Here is a 20,148-nt window from a genome sequence, read left to right as displayed (position 1 = left end):
TAAAATAAATCAACATAACATTTATCAAGAGTATAAAAGGGAGCATGGGGGTAGCGGAAGAACTGTCTAATAGAGTCAGGGCTGGACCCTTACATATAAGATCGGCAATATCCAAATCGAACAAAAATCCCTGTAGTACAGGGATCATAAACCTGTGTAAATATTAAAAAAAGAATAAATAAATATAAAATAAATGGGAAAAACAGGGAAGGGAAAAAGGGGAGAGATAGGTAAGGACAAGAGGGCAGGGGAACAAGAAAAAAAACAACAACAACATATAAATCTGAATATACATAGAAATAATAACATATGTTCGCAAAGAACCAAAGAGAGGACTGTTCCTCCCAAGTAATATAAGAAAATTACAGTGCAAGGGAATTAAACACTATCATAGAGAAATTCAACAACTGTAGTTTAACCTCACAGTACAAGTGGGATTAGAGTTCTCAGAATGGTGTCGGGATACCCTTGTCCACTCTGGTAACGGAGGATGAGAGCGTTGTGGTTTGGGAGAAAGTGTAGCAGTTACCGGAGCAGAGGTTGGCGTCGGGAGGAGATTAAGCTTGGCTAGTAATTCTTGACCTTGAGTAAGGGTCTTAACATTATGCTTAGAGTTATTTGCTGAGACCTGAAGCATAAAGGGGAATCCCCAGCAATAACGAATTTGATACTGTCGTAGAATCTTAGTGACCGGCTGAAGGTCTAGCCGTTTTTGAATAGTGGAAGGGGCCAGGTCCTGAAAAACGTGCAGCTTCATATCTTGGAAGGGAATCACTGGAGAGTCTCAGATAGCTGACAAGATCCGTTCCTTTGAACGGAAGTAATGAAAACGAACAATGATGTCCCTAGGTGGTTGAGTAGGAGAGGGCTTCAGACGAAGCGCCCTATGGGCTCTGTCACATAAACAATCTTCATCAGCAAGGGTTGGCACCATGTGTTGAAAAAAGTATTTTAGAAACGATGCTAAAGAAGAACCAAGGACTGATTCTACTATGTTACGGATACGTAAGTTATTACGGCGAGAACGATTCTCTTGGTCTTCTTGTCTTTCTTTGAGTGTCTCCATCTCGTCATGAAGTCTAGAGAATTCTGTATCAAGGCGTTGTTGGGAACGGCTTAAGTCATCCGATTTGGACTCCAGAGCATCTGTTCTGTTGCCGAGAGACGTCAGTTCTGACTTAAACTCTGTTATGGCATTAGATAGTTCTTGTTTGAATGCAGATTGAACTCCCTCCAACAAACCCGTCATAACCGCTTGAATCTGGGGATCAATACCAGCATCAGACGAACATGGAGAGGACAGGGATTCTGGAAGCAATGAAGAACTCTGAGAGCCCTTAGATTTAGATCAGAAAAAATTTGCAGTGGACGGTGGAGATTTTTTGCTTCTTTGCGACATAATGAAACAAACAAAAAAAAACAACAAAAAAGTACCGTATGAAAAATAAGACACAGGGTTCTACAATATTGATCCAGGCAGGCTGAGTGGTAATAATAGGCGTACATCTCTAGCTCGTGCGCTCCAGGGGGATTGTTAGAGACAAGAAAAAATAAAAAAATAAAATAAAAAAAATGAATATATAATAGCCAGTGCCACTTTCAAAGCTTAATGTAGTAATCACTAAGTACCACAAGAGGGGGCCGGTGTATAAGAAATAGCAAATACAAGTACCAGAGTGAAAACTTTCAGGAGGAAGCAGACAAAAATAAATGAGAAATATTAACCCTGTGAGGTATGTGAAAAGGGGCATATGCTCTTAGTTATGCAGGGTTCCAGGTACTGAGATAAGGCCAATAGGTCTCAAGACCACAATGTCAGCACCAATGCAGATGCAAAGGGGGGCAGAGGGGGAGGCAAAACTGGATTATATTATATAGTAAAATTATATAGTCTCCCTTCAGGGACTCACCACCCCTCTATCACTCTCCAGAGTATCTCCGTTTGAGAAGGCACTGTAAAACTGGCAGCCAGGCTGAGATTTACTGAGGACAGAAAAGAAAAAAAAAATCCAATATGGCCACCGGAGGATGAGGAGTCTGTCCAGAGCCGTCACCAAGATCAGGAGCACAGGACCTGACAGCAGCAAGGAGGCAAGGGTTGGTGGTCTAGAGAGGTGGCCTGTGGGGAGCGGAGAGCGCTCCGTCAGGCGCCCATAGACAGGGATGCGCCGACCAGACACCGCCAGAGGTCCGCTGCGGCTGGTCTCCAGACTCCAGTCCCTGAGGAAGCAGGTGGGCCGCAATCTGCGAGCGCGCCTAGCATGCCCCGATTCCGCGGACCCTATCCGCTTAGGCTGTACAAGAAGCAGGGGTATGGGGGAGAGCAGGTGCTGGGCTCTTTTAGACACAATAAAGGCTGCGGGGCTCGCTGGAGCTATAGAGGTCCGGAGCTTGAGGAGAACTCGACTGCCTCCACTGACAGTCAAGCCACGCCCCCCGGAAAATTCCCTTTATGCCAGACACATTGGCTACATTCTATAGAGGAGACTAGTTATTGGTATGATATCTCTCTATCTGAAATCAATATATCAAAGTTCCCATCTGGTTTTATTTGATAATAGGTTCTCAGATCACATACGATGTCGTGTTTGCTCTCCTACATTGGTGTAAAGGTTCTCCTGTGCAGCTACCTTTTTCTGTTATCTGATCTATACCAACCATCACAGTGATGTACAGTCCCCAGGAGGTATTCCTTCTGGTGCTGACAGTTTCTCTGATTAATGTCAATTCATCGGTGCAGACGCCTTTCCCGGGTCTGTCAATGACATAGAGAAATATGAAACTCTTGCATCCTGTTTTTATAGTATAACAATGCACTAAAGAAAAGCAGCATTGCTCTGTACTTCTGGTGCCTGTGCTGCAATCTGGATAGATGGATTCAAGTTTTGCCTCTACTGTATATAAGTTTAAGGAATGATTTCCACATTCCCAGTTATGTAAACCACTTGTCCAATATACAGTAGTATTGTACTTACAGTATGTGTACAGACAAGACATAGCAACCAATCAGCTTCTAACTTTCATCTTATAAACGTGCTAGGTAAATGATAGTTAGAAGCGGATTGGTTGCTATGGGCAACTTGTCCACTTTATCGCTCTTGAAGGTATGCTACATCTCCCCTTCAACCACATAGAGTGTGATATATTGTCCCGCCATCATTGTTCATATAAGTGACTACTGTCCAATTGTCTAAGTATATTTGGATCAGATCTGTATCTTGTTTTGGAGTAATGCTGGGTACAAACTAAACAGATATATTTGCAGATCGAGTGATTTGCAGATACTGTATATCTGCAGATGATGGTTCTTCATACACACTGAACAACTATCATCTGTGCTCTCTGTGTTGGAGGGTCCCTCTGGCCGGGGAGGTTTGTCGCCCCCCTCCCCATGGCTGCCGTTGCAAGTGTACAGGAGGACAGCTGTAATGAATGATGAATACTTGCTATGATGCAGAGACTGTAGTAAATGCTGAATACCTGCAGAAAAGCAGGGAGTAGTATGATTCAGAGTGCTTGCAGAAATACAGGAACAGGTAATGACTGAAGCCTGGAGCCAGAGGACAGACTAAGCATCAGACTTGGAAAATCTGACATGCAGGTCCTGACACGATGATCTGGCCAGGAAAGCACTGTGAGGCAGGTATAAATCTGTGAGAGACAGGTGAGGTACACAGCTTCTAAATTAGGCAATTATCCCAGGCTGCAGGATCACAGAAGGCCATAGGACTAAAAAATCTGAAATATCTTGGACAAGCATCACTGGTAGGAGAGTGGTACTGCACCACAAGGAAGAGCAGCACCACTGGTAGGAGAGTGGTACTGCACCACAAGGAAGAGCAGCACCACTGGTAGGAGAGTGGTACTGCACCACAAGGAAGAGCAGCACCACTGGTAGGAGAGTGGTACTGCAATGGATCATGACACTCTCCAACCTATCGCGTCACATTTGCTGTGATGCAAAGCCATGACACTTGTGACCAAGATTTTCAAGCCATGCATCACAGTCTACCAGACAAACTGTCATAGACTCTTTTAAACAGAAGTCTATGTTTAATAGTCAAGTTAGGCTTTGCAGTGAGTTAGCTGCTTGTCATTTGAAACTCCTTCTTTTGTCTTTAAAAGCAATTGTCCAAATAATTAAATAATTGTACAGTCTTCTTCACTTAATTGCTGTCCTTATGCTTAATTAAATATTAAGGGGGAGACTATGTAGACCAAAAGGCCAGGACAAAATCTGGTGGTTTTATGACATATCGGCTTTTGTCTGCTACCCTGATATATCTTTTATATATCATATAGTTAAAAGCTATGAAAATATCCATCCCTAAGAATTAAGGCTGTAATTCCTTTGCTGATAACACATCTGGTAGTTTTGACTAATTCCATGTTGAATCTATATTATAATTCTGTAAGGTCTGTCCTGTTTCCAACACTGATGCGCAGTTGGAACCAGGGAACGAGCCCCCCGTCCAAATGCTCCCATTGCGAGGGAGATGGGACATACTAAGCTAGAGAAGAGGACCTGCCAGGCTGCTTGAATGGGGTAAGTATACGAGAAAGGGGTGGGGGACGGTATGGAGTGGGAGTTGTGAGCTAGAGCAGCAGAGAGGGTGGCAGGGGGAGAGCAGCGGATAACGAGGGGGCTGGGTGGTGTTGAAATGTCACTTTACCTTATTGTTCTTGAGAAACTTCTTTAATTACTTATGACATAAACTCCTCAATTTAAGTTTTTTTTTGTTGTCTGATTTGAAGAACCCAACCATCTGAAGTGAAAACTTTGAAGCAAGAACTTTTGACTTTTCTTGTTTTTTTTCATATTAGTGCTTGGAGCCAGATGGACCTGTTCATCTACTTGAAATTTCCTTAGTGTGGGAATAAAGGTTCCTTTTCTTAATTCTCTTTTTAATTAAAATTGGAACCCAAGACTGCTGAAAAGCTTTCCTTTAGCTTATTTAACCGTAGGGCAAAAGGATTCCTTAAAGGGCACCATTTAAAGCCTGGGCTCTGATCCTACATATGCATTTCCCAGTTACTATCTACATGCACTCCTCTCACTTTGGCTATTTGTGACAAGGATTCCACTGTAGAAAATACAGAGGGAATTTTCTGCAGACTTTTTATTAGTGAGAAGAAAACAATAAAAAAGTTTTCATGTAATATTTTAATTTCACCCCTTATTTTTCAATTGACAATTTGAGACAACAGGTCCACAAGGACCAGGGCACTCCACTCCACTCACGACAGCTTCCTTAAAGAATGACCAATCTACAGGAATTGTCAAACTTTTAGATAAACAAAGCTCCAAATTATCCACTATCAAAGTATTACACAAATATTTTTTATCTTCTTTGTCAAACTTTTACATTTACGGAAGAATGCTACTTTTTCTCTGGTGCCATCCATTGCTCCTGTATAATATCCAATTTTGTCTCATTTGCTGGAAACACTTTTAGGTTCCACAAATACTTGCTGAAGACCTTATCCTCTTTTTTGGCAGTACTTGATATCAAATAGATAACAAGAGGTACATATCCAGCTTCTATATCTCTTCTTGCTTTAGAAGATTAAGACTGCACTTTTCTTGCATCCTCCCTTGCAGACTTTTATGGTCGTAGAAAATAAGAATTAATGCCAGAGATATATATTCTGCATCAAAATTTTTGACACACAATCTCCATTGTTTCCTTGGGATAATTGTACTTTTAGTGGTATATCTTCTGGAGGGACCAAAAAAGCTACCGCTGATGGCCTCACCAACTTTTGACCAAAAATGGAAATATAAGTGCCCCAATGATTCGTCATTGTAGGATTTGCTCCAGGCTCCCCTGACCACTGCAGATGCTGAGGGCCTTTCACACAGATGTCATAACTAAACCATAACCTGCTGCCACCCTCACACAGCCACCAGTCAATTGGTGTCTTCTGCTCTGCACCTTGACCAATCAAAAGCAAAAGCTGCAGCTCAGCTAAGCACAAGCCCCAAGAGTGAATTCCTGCATGGCAGGACCAGTTCTAGACCAAGAAGAGTTCAGGGCAAAAAAGTCCACCCTAAAAAAAAAATCTAAACACATTACTTTTTGTATGCACTAAGTAAAAATACATCTTACCTATATGGTGGTTTCTCTGCCATGGGGAACCTCTAAAGAAATTGGTTTTCCCTGGGCAGACAGTATCTTCAGTCGGTATTCACTATACATGTAGTAGATCAGATGGTCCGGAAGATGTTGCATAGGAATATAACCATACTGTACATCACCATGCAACAGAGATTCAACCAGCCTCGTGCACCATGTGTCTCTAGCTTTGTGCCCTGTGTCACCTCCAGTTTTCTGACCCGTGTCCCATCCATCCTCCTGAATCTCTCTAGGTTTGAGGCCCCTGTGTCTCTCTAGCCTCATGACCACTGTGTCACCCCAGCCTTATGACTTGTGTCACTCCAGCCTCATGTTCCCTGTGTCAATCCAGCCTTGTGCGTCCTGTCACTCCTGCCTCGTACCCTTTGTGTCACTCCAGCCTTGTGTTACCTCAGACTTGTGCCCCCTGTGCCATCTCCAGCCTCTTTTGTCACCTCCAGCCTTGTGCCTCCGGCATCACCTCTAGCCTGGTGCTCCCTGTTTCACCTCCAGAGCCAATTCAATCCCCGAGATTCTCCAACTTACTGTACCTTCTTGTTTGTCTACTGCATGCTCCTCTTTGCATCTTCTCCTCCTTCGGTGATGATAGGTGATAACATCTCAAGGCCCTCCACACAGTAAAAACATTGGCGGGGCCTAGACAGACAGCAGCGCCACACATTCGATCCATTGTGCAGGGCAGGAACTTTACCCCTGAATGCAGTGAGCTGGCCGGGCAGCCTGTGGTGCATACAGTTTTACATCAAGGGTCGCTCCCCCTGCACCCTTTGGCTACACCACTAGGCGTAAAATCAGAAATCAAACCCAGTACTATTTCATTTCAGGTTGTCACACTGGGGACCAGTATAGTTTACCCACTAGGAGGGAACCTACAGTAATCAGGAGGTACTGTATGTGTGAAGGCCTTTAAAACTATTACTCCTAGAGTAAGAGAAACATTTCCTGAACTTAAATACAATATTAAACATATACACCTAGAACTACAGTTCAACCTGTGGAAACCATCACATTAAAATCATGTTTCCGACCTCTGTGCTCCCCATATGTTTGCATCCTCCACCACATACCCCCTCTCCAGGCCCAGGCTTGCATAAGAGCAAATCTGTATAGTCATATCTGTATGTCCATGTTCTGGTCACGCACAGAACAATTCTTCACTACAAACTGGTGTAGCGCTCACATGCATTAAGAACGGGTGAATGAATCCTTTTTTTGGTAAAGTAGTTCTTTGTCTTCCTCCTCAATTTTCAGCAGACGTATCCTCCCTGTCCTACTGTTCTCAAGAGGCGATGTTGCTTACCTTATGCCTCTGTCCAAAAACTGAAAAGGAAAAAAGTCTGCATTCGCAAGATGTCAAAATATTTCTAACAGAGGCTATTCATATGTTTTTCCTGCCCAAGGAAAGGTTTGGCCGCCTCCAAGATGATGATAGCCAGATGGCTGTAACAAGCGATCAAGAAGCATACATTGCAGCAAATAAGTGGCCCCTGTTAGAGGCACAACCATGAGACCTACTTCTACTTTGAGGTCAGAGAATGTAAGTGCTTCAGCAGAGAGAGCTGCAAAAAGCAACCTGTATTACTCACAGTGCATTTATCACACATTATCATGTTGATGTTGAACCATTTGATAGAACAGTGCAGCAAGTAGTAGTATCCAGATCCTTAGTAAATCTTCCAGGTCTGTAGCCTGAATGAGATTCATTTTTCCTCACATGGAATTTTCTTTTCCTTCAGCCTTATGTCTGTCACACACAATTCCAAAATCCACATTTTATTCTAAGTAAATATCTTTTACAGCAGCATTTTGGTGTTTTTATTTCAACACTCAGGGTTTGATGTAGTTATTTATTTGTTTTACTTATTAACAGTATTTTTATACAGTACCTACATATTATGCAGTGCTTTACAGAGAATATATAATCAGTCACATAGGTCTGTGACACAATAGGGATCATATATTGTAGACATGCTAAGGTTCATTTTACAGAAGACAATTAACCTGTATCTACAAGTCCCAGTATACCCATGGCTGTCAGAGGATGTGACACTTGAAGATTTACGCTGATTTAGCTTTTTCCACCACACCCAGCTCACCGGGGGATTGGTATATTATATTGCCGGCATGTCGGCATCCATAATGTAGACATTCATCATGACAGCATTCATAAATGTTGACATTTTATCCATGTTGGCATATTAACTGTTGACATTGTGATATTGATATGAAACTACATACTCCTCACCAGAGGTGTAGGATGAACCTTAGTGCTTTTAATAACTTTTTGAACACTTTAGATCTGGTTTTCTGTATGACATGGTGACCCCTGCTGTAATGTCATTAGCCCAGACTAGCATAAACTATCACTGGTAGCAGCTTTTTTAGTTATTAGTGCTAGCGTTAGCAGATTGGCTGGTCTTAGCCAGATTTTAACTGGTGCCCCTTAAATTACAGCCAATCCTAGTACCCAATTTCAGCAGTTGTGGTGGGGGCGCAGTCACTAAAGTAATTCTAGAAAACATGGGACAAACAGGCTATTGTTAAGACAGACAGTAAATATTAAGACAAACATTTTTTAGACTAGATGGGTCTGTAGTTTATTTATTTCCCCCAAATGTTATATTTCTATGGGCAGTAGCACATCTTCCAGGGAACATACCTAGTAGTGCACCTGTCCTAACCTAGGGAACAAAATTACACCTGAGCATTAAATACTTAGGGTAGTTTAAATGATTAGCCCCAGTGCATAACGGCTCAAAGACTAAGGTAAATTAAGCTCTGGCCAAGCAGTAATGGCCTCTTTCACACACTGTACCTCACCTCCACTCCGATTGGATCCCTCTCAGTGAACAATAAAAAGAGAAGCTAATAGGCTTCTAGTAGGCAACGCCTAATGGGTCCAAGCTCTGGACAGTATTGCATCCTACAGCTTGGTACATATGGAGAATAGGTGTGGTATAATAGATTGCTGATCAATAGGTCGACACTAGATGGTCGACAAGCAATAGGCCAACATGGTCAAAAAGTTGACAGTGACAAAAGATCGCCTGACAAATTGTCAAATTGCAAATTGTCAACACATTTGTTTTGTGATTTAACCCTAATCTTAACCCTCCCTCTGGTGCCTAACCCTCTCCTAACCCTCCCCCTGGTGCCTAACCCTAACCCTCCCACTATTGCCTAAACCTAGCTCTTCCCCAAGTGCCTAACCATTAACCCTCAACCTAACCCTAACCCCTAACCTTAAAAATGTTGAAAACCATGAAAACATGTGTCTACCAATTGTGTGCAGACCATTTTTGTATTGACCATTTGAACCTGTCAACCTTTTAACCCTGTCGACCTTCTGCACTATTGAACATTTGTCAGTCGACCTTTTGTCACTGTCAACCTATTTACTATGCTGACCTTTTGCCTGTCGACCATCTGGTGTCCACCTATTTACTGTCGATCTATTGACTGTTGGCCGTCTCTCCAGATACCATGGGGAATGCGGCCAGAACTCATAAAACTCCTTAGTATATCCCGCCCAGGATCACATATGTTACATTGGACTGCATTCCCAGGACTATTGTATTTTTACTACTGTGCATTGCTATTATAAATATGAGTACATTATCATGCATGCACTATCAATATTTACTATATAAATATGTACTAAGGGGTCCAGACCATGCACTGCGCAATGGTTAACCAAGCCTCTGTGATGGATAGCCACACTTAAACATGGGCCACTACCACTGCATGCCCCAGTCTGACAAGGCCTGTATTTACTAAAACTGAGGGCAGTCACACAGAGACTGCACTGTTTGTGTCACGTGATGCGGCTTCCCAGCAGCTGATTGGCTCCTGCTCAGTGTAACTGTTACACAATATCATGTCTAAGTTACGTTGCATTCCATGTGGTAACATTACATTATAGCCACTGTTGCGTCATATTACAAACATGGACTACTAGAGATTGTGGCCCATCGTCTCCTCACTGGGGTAGCATGGAGGCGGGTGACTGTGTCTGATGTATTTTGCTATTTATTTACTAGCTCTGGGACATGGTTTGGGAAGGGCAAACTGGTTGTATCCTTCTGCTTAACCTTAGGTATATTGCCTCAGGGGACAGAAGAAGAAGGCAAGTCCTGTTGAGGACAAAATGCATTATTTTTATGCTAATTAATTTGTTGTATATATGAACCAATAAAAACATTAAATTAAAAACGCTAATAAAAGAAAGCACAGTCACAAAAACATTTTAACTCATTCTTGTTTAATCAGCATATATGAACTATGCTAAAATGTGTCTTATCAGAAAGCTAAACAAGAATATACCTGACCATTAATGGGTTAAAGGTGTATATGAAGAGCATAAGCCTAAATAAATACTGTGTTATGGTACTTAGGGAGGGGCCAAGTTTTAGACTTTTCTCTTTACTCTATCAGGACATTATTATGTTTCCAAGGAGGTGAAGCACTTGGCAAGGCTGACAACTTTAGGTAAAATAGTCCCATTTATAATTAACTATTACTTTTGGACTATGTCATATTTATGTAGAGAGCAATCACTTTGAACTAATATGAAGAAAGTAGAGAAACTCCAATTTTTTATATTTTATTTTTTATAATTGAGCAAGTCTGACAATCATTCTCTCTGCTAAATATAGAAATCAGATTATGCACTCTTATGAGGACTGATTTACTCCTAGAAGTGATCTGGTCCTGTGCCAAACCACATTGTGCCGGAGAAAATACCTGCTGACATAGCCAGTCAATTAGCAAGCTCTGATTATAGAGACGTTTGATGTTTTCTTTTATAAACTCTGAATATACAACTATACTGTTATATTTGAGGGCACGTTTAAGTGGTATGGTGGATGTTTAGTTGATCATCACTATTAGGCATACTGTGCTGTAGTATGCTGGTGACTGCAATGGTATTGGATACTGTAATTATTAGTTGGTGGACTGAAGGAGAGATTTCTTAAATCTTGGAGAGAGATAAAGTACTAACCAATCAGCTCCTAAATGACATTTTCCTAGCACAGCCTGTTAAATGACATTTAAAAGCTGATTGGTTGGTACTTTATCTCTCTCAACTTTGTCTCTCTCCAAGATTTGAGAAACCTTCCCCAAGTGTCAATTTTTTGGGTAATGAATAGCCTGTGAGACGCAGGCATCAGCACAATGCTGTCCATTTTCTTAAAGTTGCAATAATTTAAAAGGCAAAATCAATCTGGTTTATTATTTTAACATGTATTGTCAGTTACTGTAATATCTATGGGCCTGATTCAGACCCACTCGCGAGCGGCTGTCCGCTCGCAAGTGGGTCGATGTTCTGCACTGAGCATGCGCACGACGGAGGGAGCTCCGTCGTGCGCATGTGCCAGACACGACGAGCGAAGGATTTGCCTTCGCTTGTAGTATCCCTTCAAAGGGGGCGTGCTGTCGATGGTGACTGACAGCACGCCCCCTTTGCTGGCTGTGCCGGGGGCGTGCCTCCCTGACGGGGGCGTTCCCAAGGGAACGCCTCCCGTCAAAAGCCGGCCCACTGACATCACTAGTGATGTCAGTGGGAGTGATTTTGGCTCTGATAGAGCCAAAATCACTCCGAGCCTTGCGGTTGAGAAACTCAACCGCAGGCTTTTGTACGCAGTTTCGATGGTCGCGATGGTCAAGACCATCGCGGCCATCAAACTGCACGCTCGTATAGGCAGTGGGTGGTGACCCACAGCTATACGAGCGTCCAGGAGGACGCTCCATAGTTATGGAGGACGGCCCTCATTCAGAGCGTGCGCTCTGCTCAGAGCGTACGGCTCTGAATGAGGGCCCATGTGTATATTGTGTATATCATATTATATTCACTAATTTTATAATTAATATAAATATTTTGTGGTCATTTTTTAATGAACGCAAATAGCGAACGGCTCTGAATGAGGGCGTTAGGCCCTCATTCAGAGCCGTTCGCTATTTGCGTTCGTTCGTTCAAAAACAAGGGGTGGCTATTCAAATGATCCGTTCGCACATTGCAGTCTGTTCACACCTCTAAGTCTGAACGAGCGAGCAAAACATACGCTCGTTTATTTGTTAAAAACGCCCCCTGGCCGCTCGCACCATACGTCATGTCCGCTATTTATTAGATTAATCGAGTACATCGAACAGGATATGAACTACTCGCTATTCTTGTGGTTGGTTTTGTCAACCGCTATTTTGCGAGCAGTTCTGAGTTAAAAAAAACCAAGTGACGTGGTCAATGACGTTGCTATATTAATTATGCACACCCATAAAATGCCCGTTTTGACCTTTAAGCACGCCTTCGTTCTGATCTCCACTCCCCGTTTTCAAGCACCTTCCCCTGTTACCACCCACATACGCCTCATTCTGTCACTCAAAATAGCAGGCACTCGCTATATTGCGTACAAACGATTTTCAGCCGCACTGACTGGTACGCATGCGTACTAAAAACCGTACGCATGCGCAGATGTGCGAACATTGCTCGGAACGAGCGTACTGCCGCTAGCGAGTGGCTCTGAATCAGGGCCTTAGTCTGTATTTTTGCATAAGCACATTTGGAACTTTTTTGTGGATTTAAATGACACACTACCAACAGTCCCATCCTTAATGTTTAGCTTGGTAACATTATCCTTGTTCTGCAATTGAGATTTGTATGTACCCATTGTCTACTTTTCAGCAAATGCACCCATTGTTTATGGGTTTACAGGTCAAAATGATTCTTGGCTTTATTCAGAGATGTACGCCAATCCGATGGTTAGTGCACATCTCCGATTGTGGGTGGACTACACATGCTTAGGATGTGTACTGCGCATGTGCAGCCCTCTTTCTACGAGTTCGCCTCACTTAGCCTCCCAGCCGCAGCCTGATTGACAAGCTGCGGCGATTGGGAGGCTGAGCGGCGGCGTTCTAAGGGCAGCATTCCCGGAAACGGGGGTGTTTCGCCCCTCTTTTCCGGGAGTGACGAGGCCAGAGTAGACTTCCTGGCCTCGCAAGCTGCCAGGACCCAGCCAGGCTGTGGTAATCTTCAGCTGCCGCAGCCTGGCTGGAGGTACAACAGTTGCAACTGATGGTCGTGATTGTTCCGATGGTGATCCCAGGCTGCGACCTCAGCCGCAGTGCTGGGATCAGGCAGCTGAAGATTGTGTGACACCTCCTTTCTGCATTTGCATTTTAAATGGACAAACTTGCACAACCGCTTGTGTGTGGCTGTGCAGTTCCGTCGATCTCTGAATTATGCCTTCTGTATGCACCGTCTGCTGGGTACAGATGGACAGGTAAGGGACACTCCCTGATTAGTGTGGTTTAGGAACTGCCCATCATTTTAGTAGAGCTTACCCTACTCAATTCTCCACTTCTCACACTAGTAAACCCTAGCTAAGGTCCCATTCTCAGCAACATTCACACCTTTTTTCTCAGCTGTGCCCCTTCCAACTAGATTGGAAGTTCTCTGCCCTCCCTACCCTTTGGGCCTGATTCAGAGATGGGCGAAATTGCAGAGTCGCACACAAGTAATGCAATTCCGTACTTCTTAATGCAAATGCAGAAGTACGACACCTCCTTGCTGCATTTGCGAGCACCATCGTGACCGAGGTTGCTCCATTAGTCAGGTCGCGGAAGTTGAAGCTTCCCGCAGCCTGACTGGGCGCTGGCCAGTTCAGAGGCCAGGAATCTGCATCTGTTGACGCAGACCCTGGGCTCATCCCTCCCTGAAAATGGGGATGACACGCCCCTGTTTCTGGTAAGGGTGCCCAGCTACGTCCCCCAAATGCCGCAGCATTTTTTTTCTTATTTTTTTTTTGGGGGGGGGGTCTGTGAGCGTGATCACAGGACCCGGTCTGCACATTCACAGAAAGGGTCCTGCGCAGGCAAAGACTCGGAAACATCTGAGATTTACGTTCATCATTGGATGGACATAGTATACATCCCTGAATCAGGCCCTTTGTTCCATGTCTGCATTGTTTTGGTATACCTTGTCTGTCCTGTTTTACTGTACGTGCTTTCTGATTTCCCCACACACGGTGGTGGTGTCTTACAAATAAACAACAGTAATAATAATTATAATAAGGGCATTCCCCACAAAATGACTTTATTTTGTATATCATGCCTGAGATGGAGAAGATCAGGTATCGTCCATTACTTTCAGTCTTTTATGTGGTGTATTTTGCACCTTCCAGGAGCACTTCTGCAGAAAAGCATGCTTCAACAAATACAATAAAGTCTTTCAAATGCATAAAAGTGCCACATAAACACAGACAGTCACAATGGCCACTCACTCTAATAATTCCAATATATTATATATTAAGATAAACTGTACAGTATATTAGGAAGAGAATGTAAAATTATAAAGCTCATAGTACTGTGAAGTGACATTTCCATTATTTTCACAATGAGCATTTTTAAGTGCATCTGGAAACCCACCAACCAGGCACTGATTGATTTCCCTGGAGCATTCCAAATACCAGGAGGTGAACACGCACCTTGATAAGAGCTTGGTGACCACATAAAGAGCACTTGCGCAAATAAAAACATCGAAGGGCTTATGCTGGCCATACACGGTGCGATATTGAAACGTCACAATGTTATACCTCCCAACTGTCCTGCATTCAGCGGGACAGTCCCGTTTTTTTTGGGACTGTCCCACTATCCCACCCGCGGGCCGCAGTGTCCCGCGGTGGGGGGGAAGTTGGGGGGAAGCATATGCAGAGCGAGAATAGATGCTGCATCTATTCACAGCATGGGGGGAAGCCCGGGGGCAGCCCAGCATCTCGGAGATGCTGGGCACGTCCCTTACTGATGTAAACGAGGTGTGCCGTTAGGCCACGCCCCCTTTTCGGCGCGCGGATGTCCTGAGTGGACCTCCTCAAATGGTGGGAGGTATGCGATGTACGATTTCCCTTGAAATTCTGCATACGATGTGTTCAAATGGTGTACGATTGATAGTTACATTCATACGATACGGATGCTAATGTGTATCACATTGTACACAATAGATCGTAATCTTACGGTTTTGCCGTAAGATCTACGATCCTGCTATACGACGGCTGGGAAGCGCAACGACATTGTTAACATACAGAAACAACACACGATGTGCACGATTGATCATTGCGATCGATCGAAATCATGCACATCATGCAAGAAAAGTACCGTGTATGGGCCGCTTTAGTTTCTGATTTACAGTTAGAAATAAAATTGTGACTTTTGAGTACAGGCAAGAATGCATCCATTCATTTGTATTTCTGTGGCAGAATAGTAAGTTACACATATGTCAAACTATGTGCAACTTTAAATTTAGTGCATAGACATGCCTGATGCACAAATGCATTTATCATAACTGGCACTCTTGCCCCAGGCCTATGGGATGCACAAAGATATGCCTTATATATGGTATATCTTAAAGATATGATTAAATTACAATGGGAAGCAGCACTAAGGGGCACGGTTAAATTGTGTCACTGCGCCTCTACTGTAGTGATTTTATATATAACTACCCCAGACCGAATCCCAAGTGGGTGCAAATATAAAATAAGCTCAATTCTAAATACTGACACTAGTTGCCTTTTTACATGGAATAAATGGACTTATGTCCAACTCTACATCAAGGTCTAGTGTCCATAATTATGGGTCATTTTTATTGTAGTGCATATACAGAACATTTCACCTATATATTAACACATTTTTTTTATTGCAGGGCATACAAGGATTGTCTGGTATTCCCGGTTTCCGTGGTACTGATGGCAAGGATGTAAGTTACCAGACAATGTGCTGAAGTTTTCCCTCTGTATTTTCTCCTAAATCTACCATCTGTCAATTTCCAGGGAGCTACTGGCGTAAGCGGAAAAGAAGGGGGCATTGGAGTAATTGGACACAAGGTAAGTTATTACGTACATATTGGCTGATATCGTCTATATTTGATTTCCAATCTTCAATGACAGTTTAAATTGAAATGATGACTTTTACAATAAGGAAGAAAATAAAACTGCAACTGTTTTATATATATGATAACGTAATGTGTTTCTTTGGTAGAGGAATAGGAAATAAATAAACAGAAAAATTTGTAGAAGATTAAAACAGACATATTCATTGTAAAGAATGTAAAAAATCATGTAAAACACACAAATCAACATAATATTCTGTATATACAAATACCCTTACCTAAATTTACGCTTCAAGTGTCCAGATTACTGGGGACACTGGACTTCCATGAGAGTATATGAAGAGAGCCTTCATATTATAGTATATCCTATGGAATAGCATCCTGTATAAAAACAATTAATACAACATCATAATAATCATTAGTTAGAAGATAATGTTTAGAATCCTAAAAATAAAAGTCTCTATTCCTACGGTTTGAGAATTTCCTGTTAGATTCCATCAGGTCGCAATAGAAAGGGGATATCACCTTCAAATTTTATATATATTTTTTTTCAGGGATATGTTAGTCCCCTTTCTCACAAATATAATATTATCTTCTTCTCTTTCAATGCCAAGCTCAATAAAGTTCTGCTCCCGTCAACATTTGTAATGGTAATAATTTAAACAGATTGCTTGAAACAGTGAATATTAAAACTGTACATTAATATATGCTATTGGTGTCAAACTTACAGTGGCTAACATCTATTATAATATTATTATTAAACACATATATTTTTTTTTTTTAATTGTAACTAATATGAGCTGACCTTTGGGAAAATGCTTGTAAAACAAATATATTTTGCTAATAAAAATATAACAGCATAAACATCTATATATTACTTATTGGTGGTCCATTTAATAAACGGACTGAATCTGGTACATTTTGCTAGAAAGACTGATGAGAAGTTCTTATAGCAGGGAATTATTTGCAATATGTGGCAGATTTTTTTTTGTTTCTTGATGCTCTATATAGTAAAGCATGTTCTTCTAATTACAGGGAGACAAGGGAGACCAAGGGCCAGCCGGCCCACCTGGTATTGAAGGACCAATGGTATGTTGCAGGAAAATATATATTTAATTTTCTTATACTGTGTATATACAGTGGTTGCACAGTCATTGCATACAGGTTTTTATCTGTGTGTTTTTCTACTTAGCTATGCAAAAAATTCTTCACCATATGAAAACAATATATATCTTCATAGACACAAATTATATGCAAAAGGTCCTTGGAAGTTGGTAGTAGATTTTTAATCTGTTACAGTATTTATAATTACATTTATTGATCATACAAGACAAGAATACTGTGTGAATGTCTGTAAAGCATTATGTACAATGTGACCAGTTTGACTCTGGGTAGTAAATTGTTGCTTGTTTAAATGATTATGTTCAACCTGGATGATGATGCGATTTGTAAACCTGGACCTTGACTTTTAATAAGAGCAAAGGGTCTGTTGGCTGACTAGGATAAGATTGGTTCATGGTACCCATAAATTTTACACATGGCATTCAAATGAAATGCTTCTTGTTAAATACTGAAGTGCTATTAAAAATAATATAAAAAAAATTGCAGGTGCGGCGTACAGCTGAGTATCACTAGAGAAAAAAGCATGCCATTAGATCCATGCAGAATTTGTACTGGATCTAAGGTGGTTTAAAATATGGCTGACCTACAGAAGCTTCATATGACACCTGAAGTTGTCTCCCCTGTAAAAAAGAAATATATATCATTGCTCCTGACCCCAGAAGCACCTTAAACTAAAAAAGTACATGTATGGTATAGCAATACTTGGGAGAAGTTAGCATTTTAATTCTAGAGTATTTGGGGCGATTATACTAATGGCGTAAAAAAGTATCTGGGAAGAATTCAGGAAAACAGTAATTTGTTACGATGCTTCTGTCATTAAGGTGGAGCTAGCTCTGTCATGAAGAGGTTAAACAAACTCTTACTGTCCTTATAGAGTCCAAAAGGTGCAAGGGGTGATGCTGGGACCCCTGGAAAAGCAGGACCACAGGGTCTCATAGGTCCCAGGGTAAGTGACCTCTCGTGGGCAGCAAAAGGTTGAATGGTCCGTCATATTGGCTGTAAGTAATTTCTCTATCTCTGTGTCTACAGGGCTCACAAGGTGATACTGGAGATGATGGAGAAAAGGTAAAGTTTATGTGGTAATTTTAAATTTGTTCTTTTCTTACACAGAGATATGGTTTTAAGACACATACAAGTTGCAGCTATGTTGTGATTTGTTGGAAATTATGTGTGTGCAGGTGTTGATATTGCAGGGTTATATAGGTACATAGCAGTAGATGACTCAAACTATGAACAGCCCAGTTACTTAACCTGTGGTTTTGGCTTATTGATAGACAACAGGTACAGCCGTACTCACTGTTACATGTAGAGTACACTGGTAATGTGAAGCGAAGCTTAAGTGAAATTGGGTTCTATACTGCTTACAAGCCGGTGAGTGTATGCTGCTTGCAGGTAGTGGTGCAGGATGCTGGAACTGCTTTAAATCAGGTACCAAGTCTCTCACATGGAGCTAAGTAGAAGACATCTGTCTTCAACTGTGACACTCTCACATAGTACTACGATAACTGCAGTCACATGTGCAGTAACATATCAGGTTGGAGGACAGAGCTCTCTGCAGACTCTGGATCCTAGCCATACGCAAACGCAGGGGGGGGTTTCCGTCTGCCTGGAAACCCCCCTCCCCATCCCACACCATGACCACAATAGAAATAGTAATATAATAGAATTTTACAAGTGCTGAATGTTAATCTCAGTATCACAAATGAAATAATTAGCACCACCTGAGGATCTTTTAACATGTATCAGCCACTAATAAATATACCTGTGCACCAACTAGGAGATCTGGAAATCATTCACTGTTAGGGATGTGCTGCTATAGAGCCCAATATGTACATATATGTCCAGGGCAGTGCTAGATTATTCTGCTGCTCCCCCAGACTCCCGGACTTGCTCCCATGCCCTGGAATGGTGCCTACATCTAAAATAAATACATTCAGCTCAGGCAGGATGGTCCTACAGCCGCATCTAATGGCTTACTGTGATCACTGGTCCTGTACATGGGCGGTACAACTGTCAAACCGTATCGCAGGTGTCCTAAGGCGAGCTCAGGGAGGATAAAAACCTCCCGTGGAGCAGAAGGGCATAAGCCCCAGTCAAACTCCCCCATGTACACACAATACACTTTGTATGACGCATATTAAAGCTGGTTAAGTGCAAATTTTACCCTCTTCATGGACTGGCCACACTCACTCTAATATCAGGCATTTGGAAACCCCCCTCTAGAATTCCTGCGTTTGCCACTGCTAGTGCCCAGCATGTACAGTACAGTAGTGCACTGCTTTCTAACATGATTCACAGAAAAAAACTGACTTGCTTTTGAAATGGCTTCTTTACTAGAAGACATTCCATTTAAATAATAAATCCTTTCAAGCAACTCCAAATGGGATTGTACATACTGCAAATTGCTATTTAATTCATAATAAATTTTCCTCTGCAGGGCAGCTCCCTGAAATGTAGATTTTCTATCATTCTTTCTTAATCAGGGGGATTCAGTGGTCTATTCCTCATCGGGGGCTGTATGGCCCCCATTGATGAAGTATTCACCTTGCCGCGGCATACTGAACACCGGAGTAATTCATCACTGAATTACAGAAGTAGCAGCCTTACTTACCTCCTCCCATGGCCGGCTTCTGCACATGTGTGACCTGAGGTCACGCATGTGCAATGCCGCCGAAGAGGCAGGGAGGAGGCAACAGAGGGATCCGCTCGGAGAGATAAAGTACCAACCAATTCGCTCCAAACTTTCAACCACAGCCTGTAAAGTGACAGTTAGGAGCTGATTGGTTGGTACTTTATCTCCACCCACTTTCTCTCTCCAAGGCTTAGTACATAATCCCCCCATGATATGTACCAGGATCATCCAATCCACTAACCCAACCATACCACAGTAATCTGGGTTTGTCTTGGACTGTAGGGGGATTAGCTAGTAGGTTTAATAATAATAAATACAGACCATTTTCATAGAATGACATGGAATCCAAGTAAGTTCAACATGTGTAACTGCCAGTGCTG

General features: G+C 42.2%; 1 protein-coding gene across 1 annotated transcript in view; it reads left to right on the top strand.

The window, feature by feature from the left end:
- LOC148524761 (uncharacterized) overlaps positions 1–20,148 on the top strand; it is a 106,336-nt gene that overhangs the window by 52,395 nt on the left and 33,793 nt on the right. Inside the window, exons 18-22 of the mRNA XM_088471635.1 lie at positions 15,829–15,882; positions 15,956–16,009; positions 17,050–17,103; positions 18,011–18,082; positions 18,166–18,201. Of these exons, the coding sequence (XP_088327761.1) occupies positions 15,829–15,882; positions 15,956–16,009; positions 17,050–17,103; positions 18,011–18,082; positions 18,166–18,201 (270 nt within the window). The remainder of the gene's footprint in view (positions 1–15,828; positions 15,883–15,955; positions 16,010–17,049; positions 17,104–18,010; positions 18,083–18,165; positions 18,202–20,148) is intronic.

The sequence above is a fragment of the Taudactylus pleione genome, unplaced genomic scaffold (assembly GCF_031769625.1).
Source record: "Taudactylus pleione unplaced genomic scaffold, aTauple2 ptg000116l, whole genome shotgun sequence".
Lineage (NCBI taxonomy): Eukaryota > Metazoa > Chordata > Amphibia > Anura > Myobatrachidae > Taudactylus > Taudactylus pleione.
This window is presented reverse-complemented; position numbering and strand designations above follow the sequence as displayed.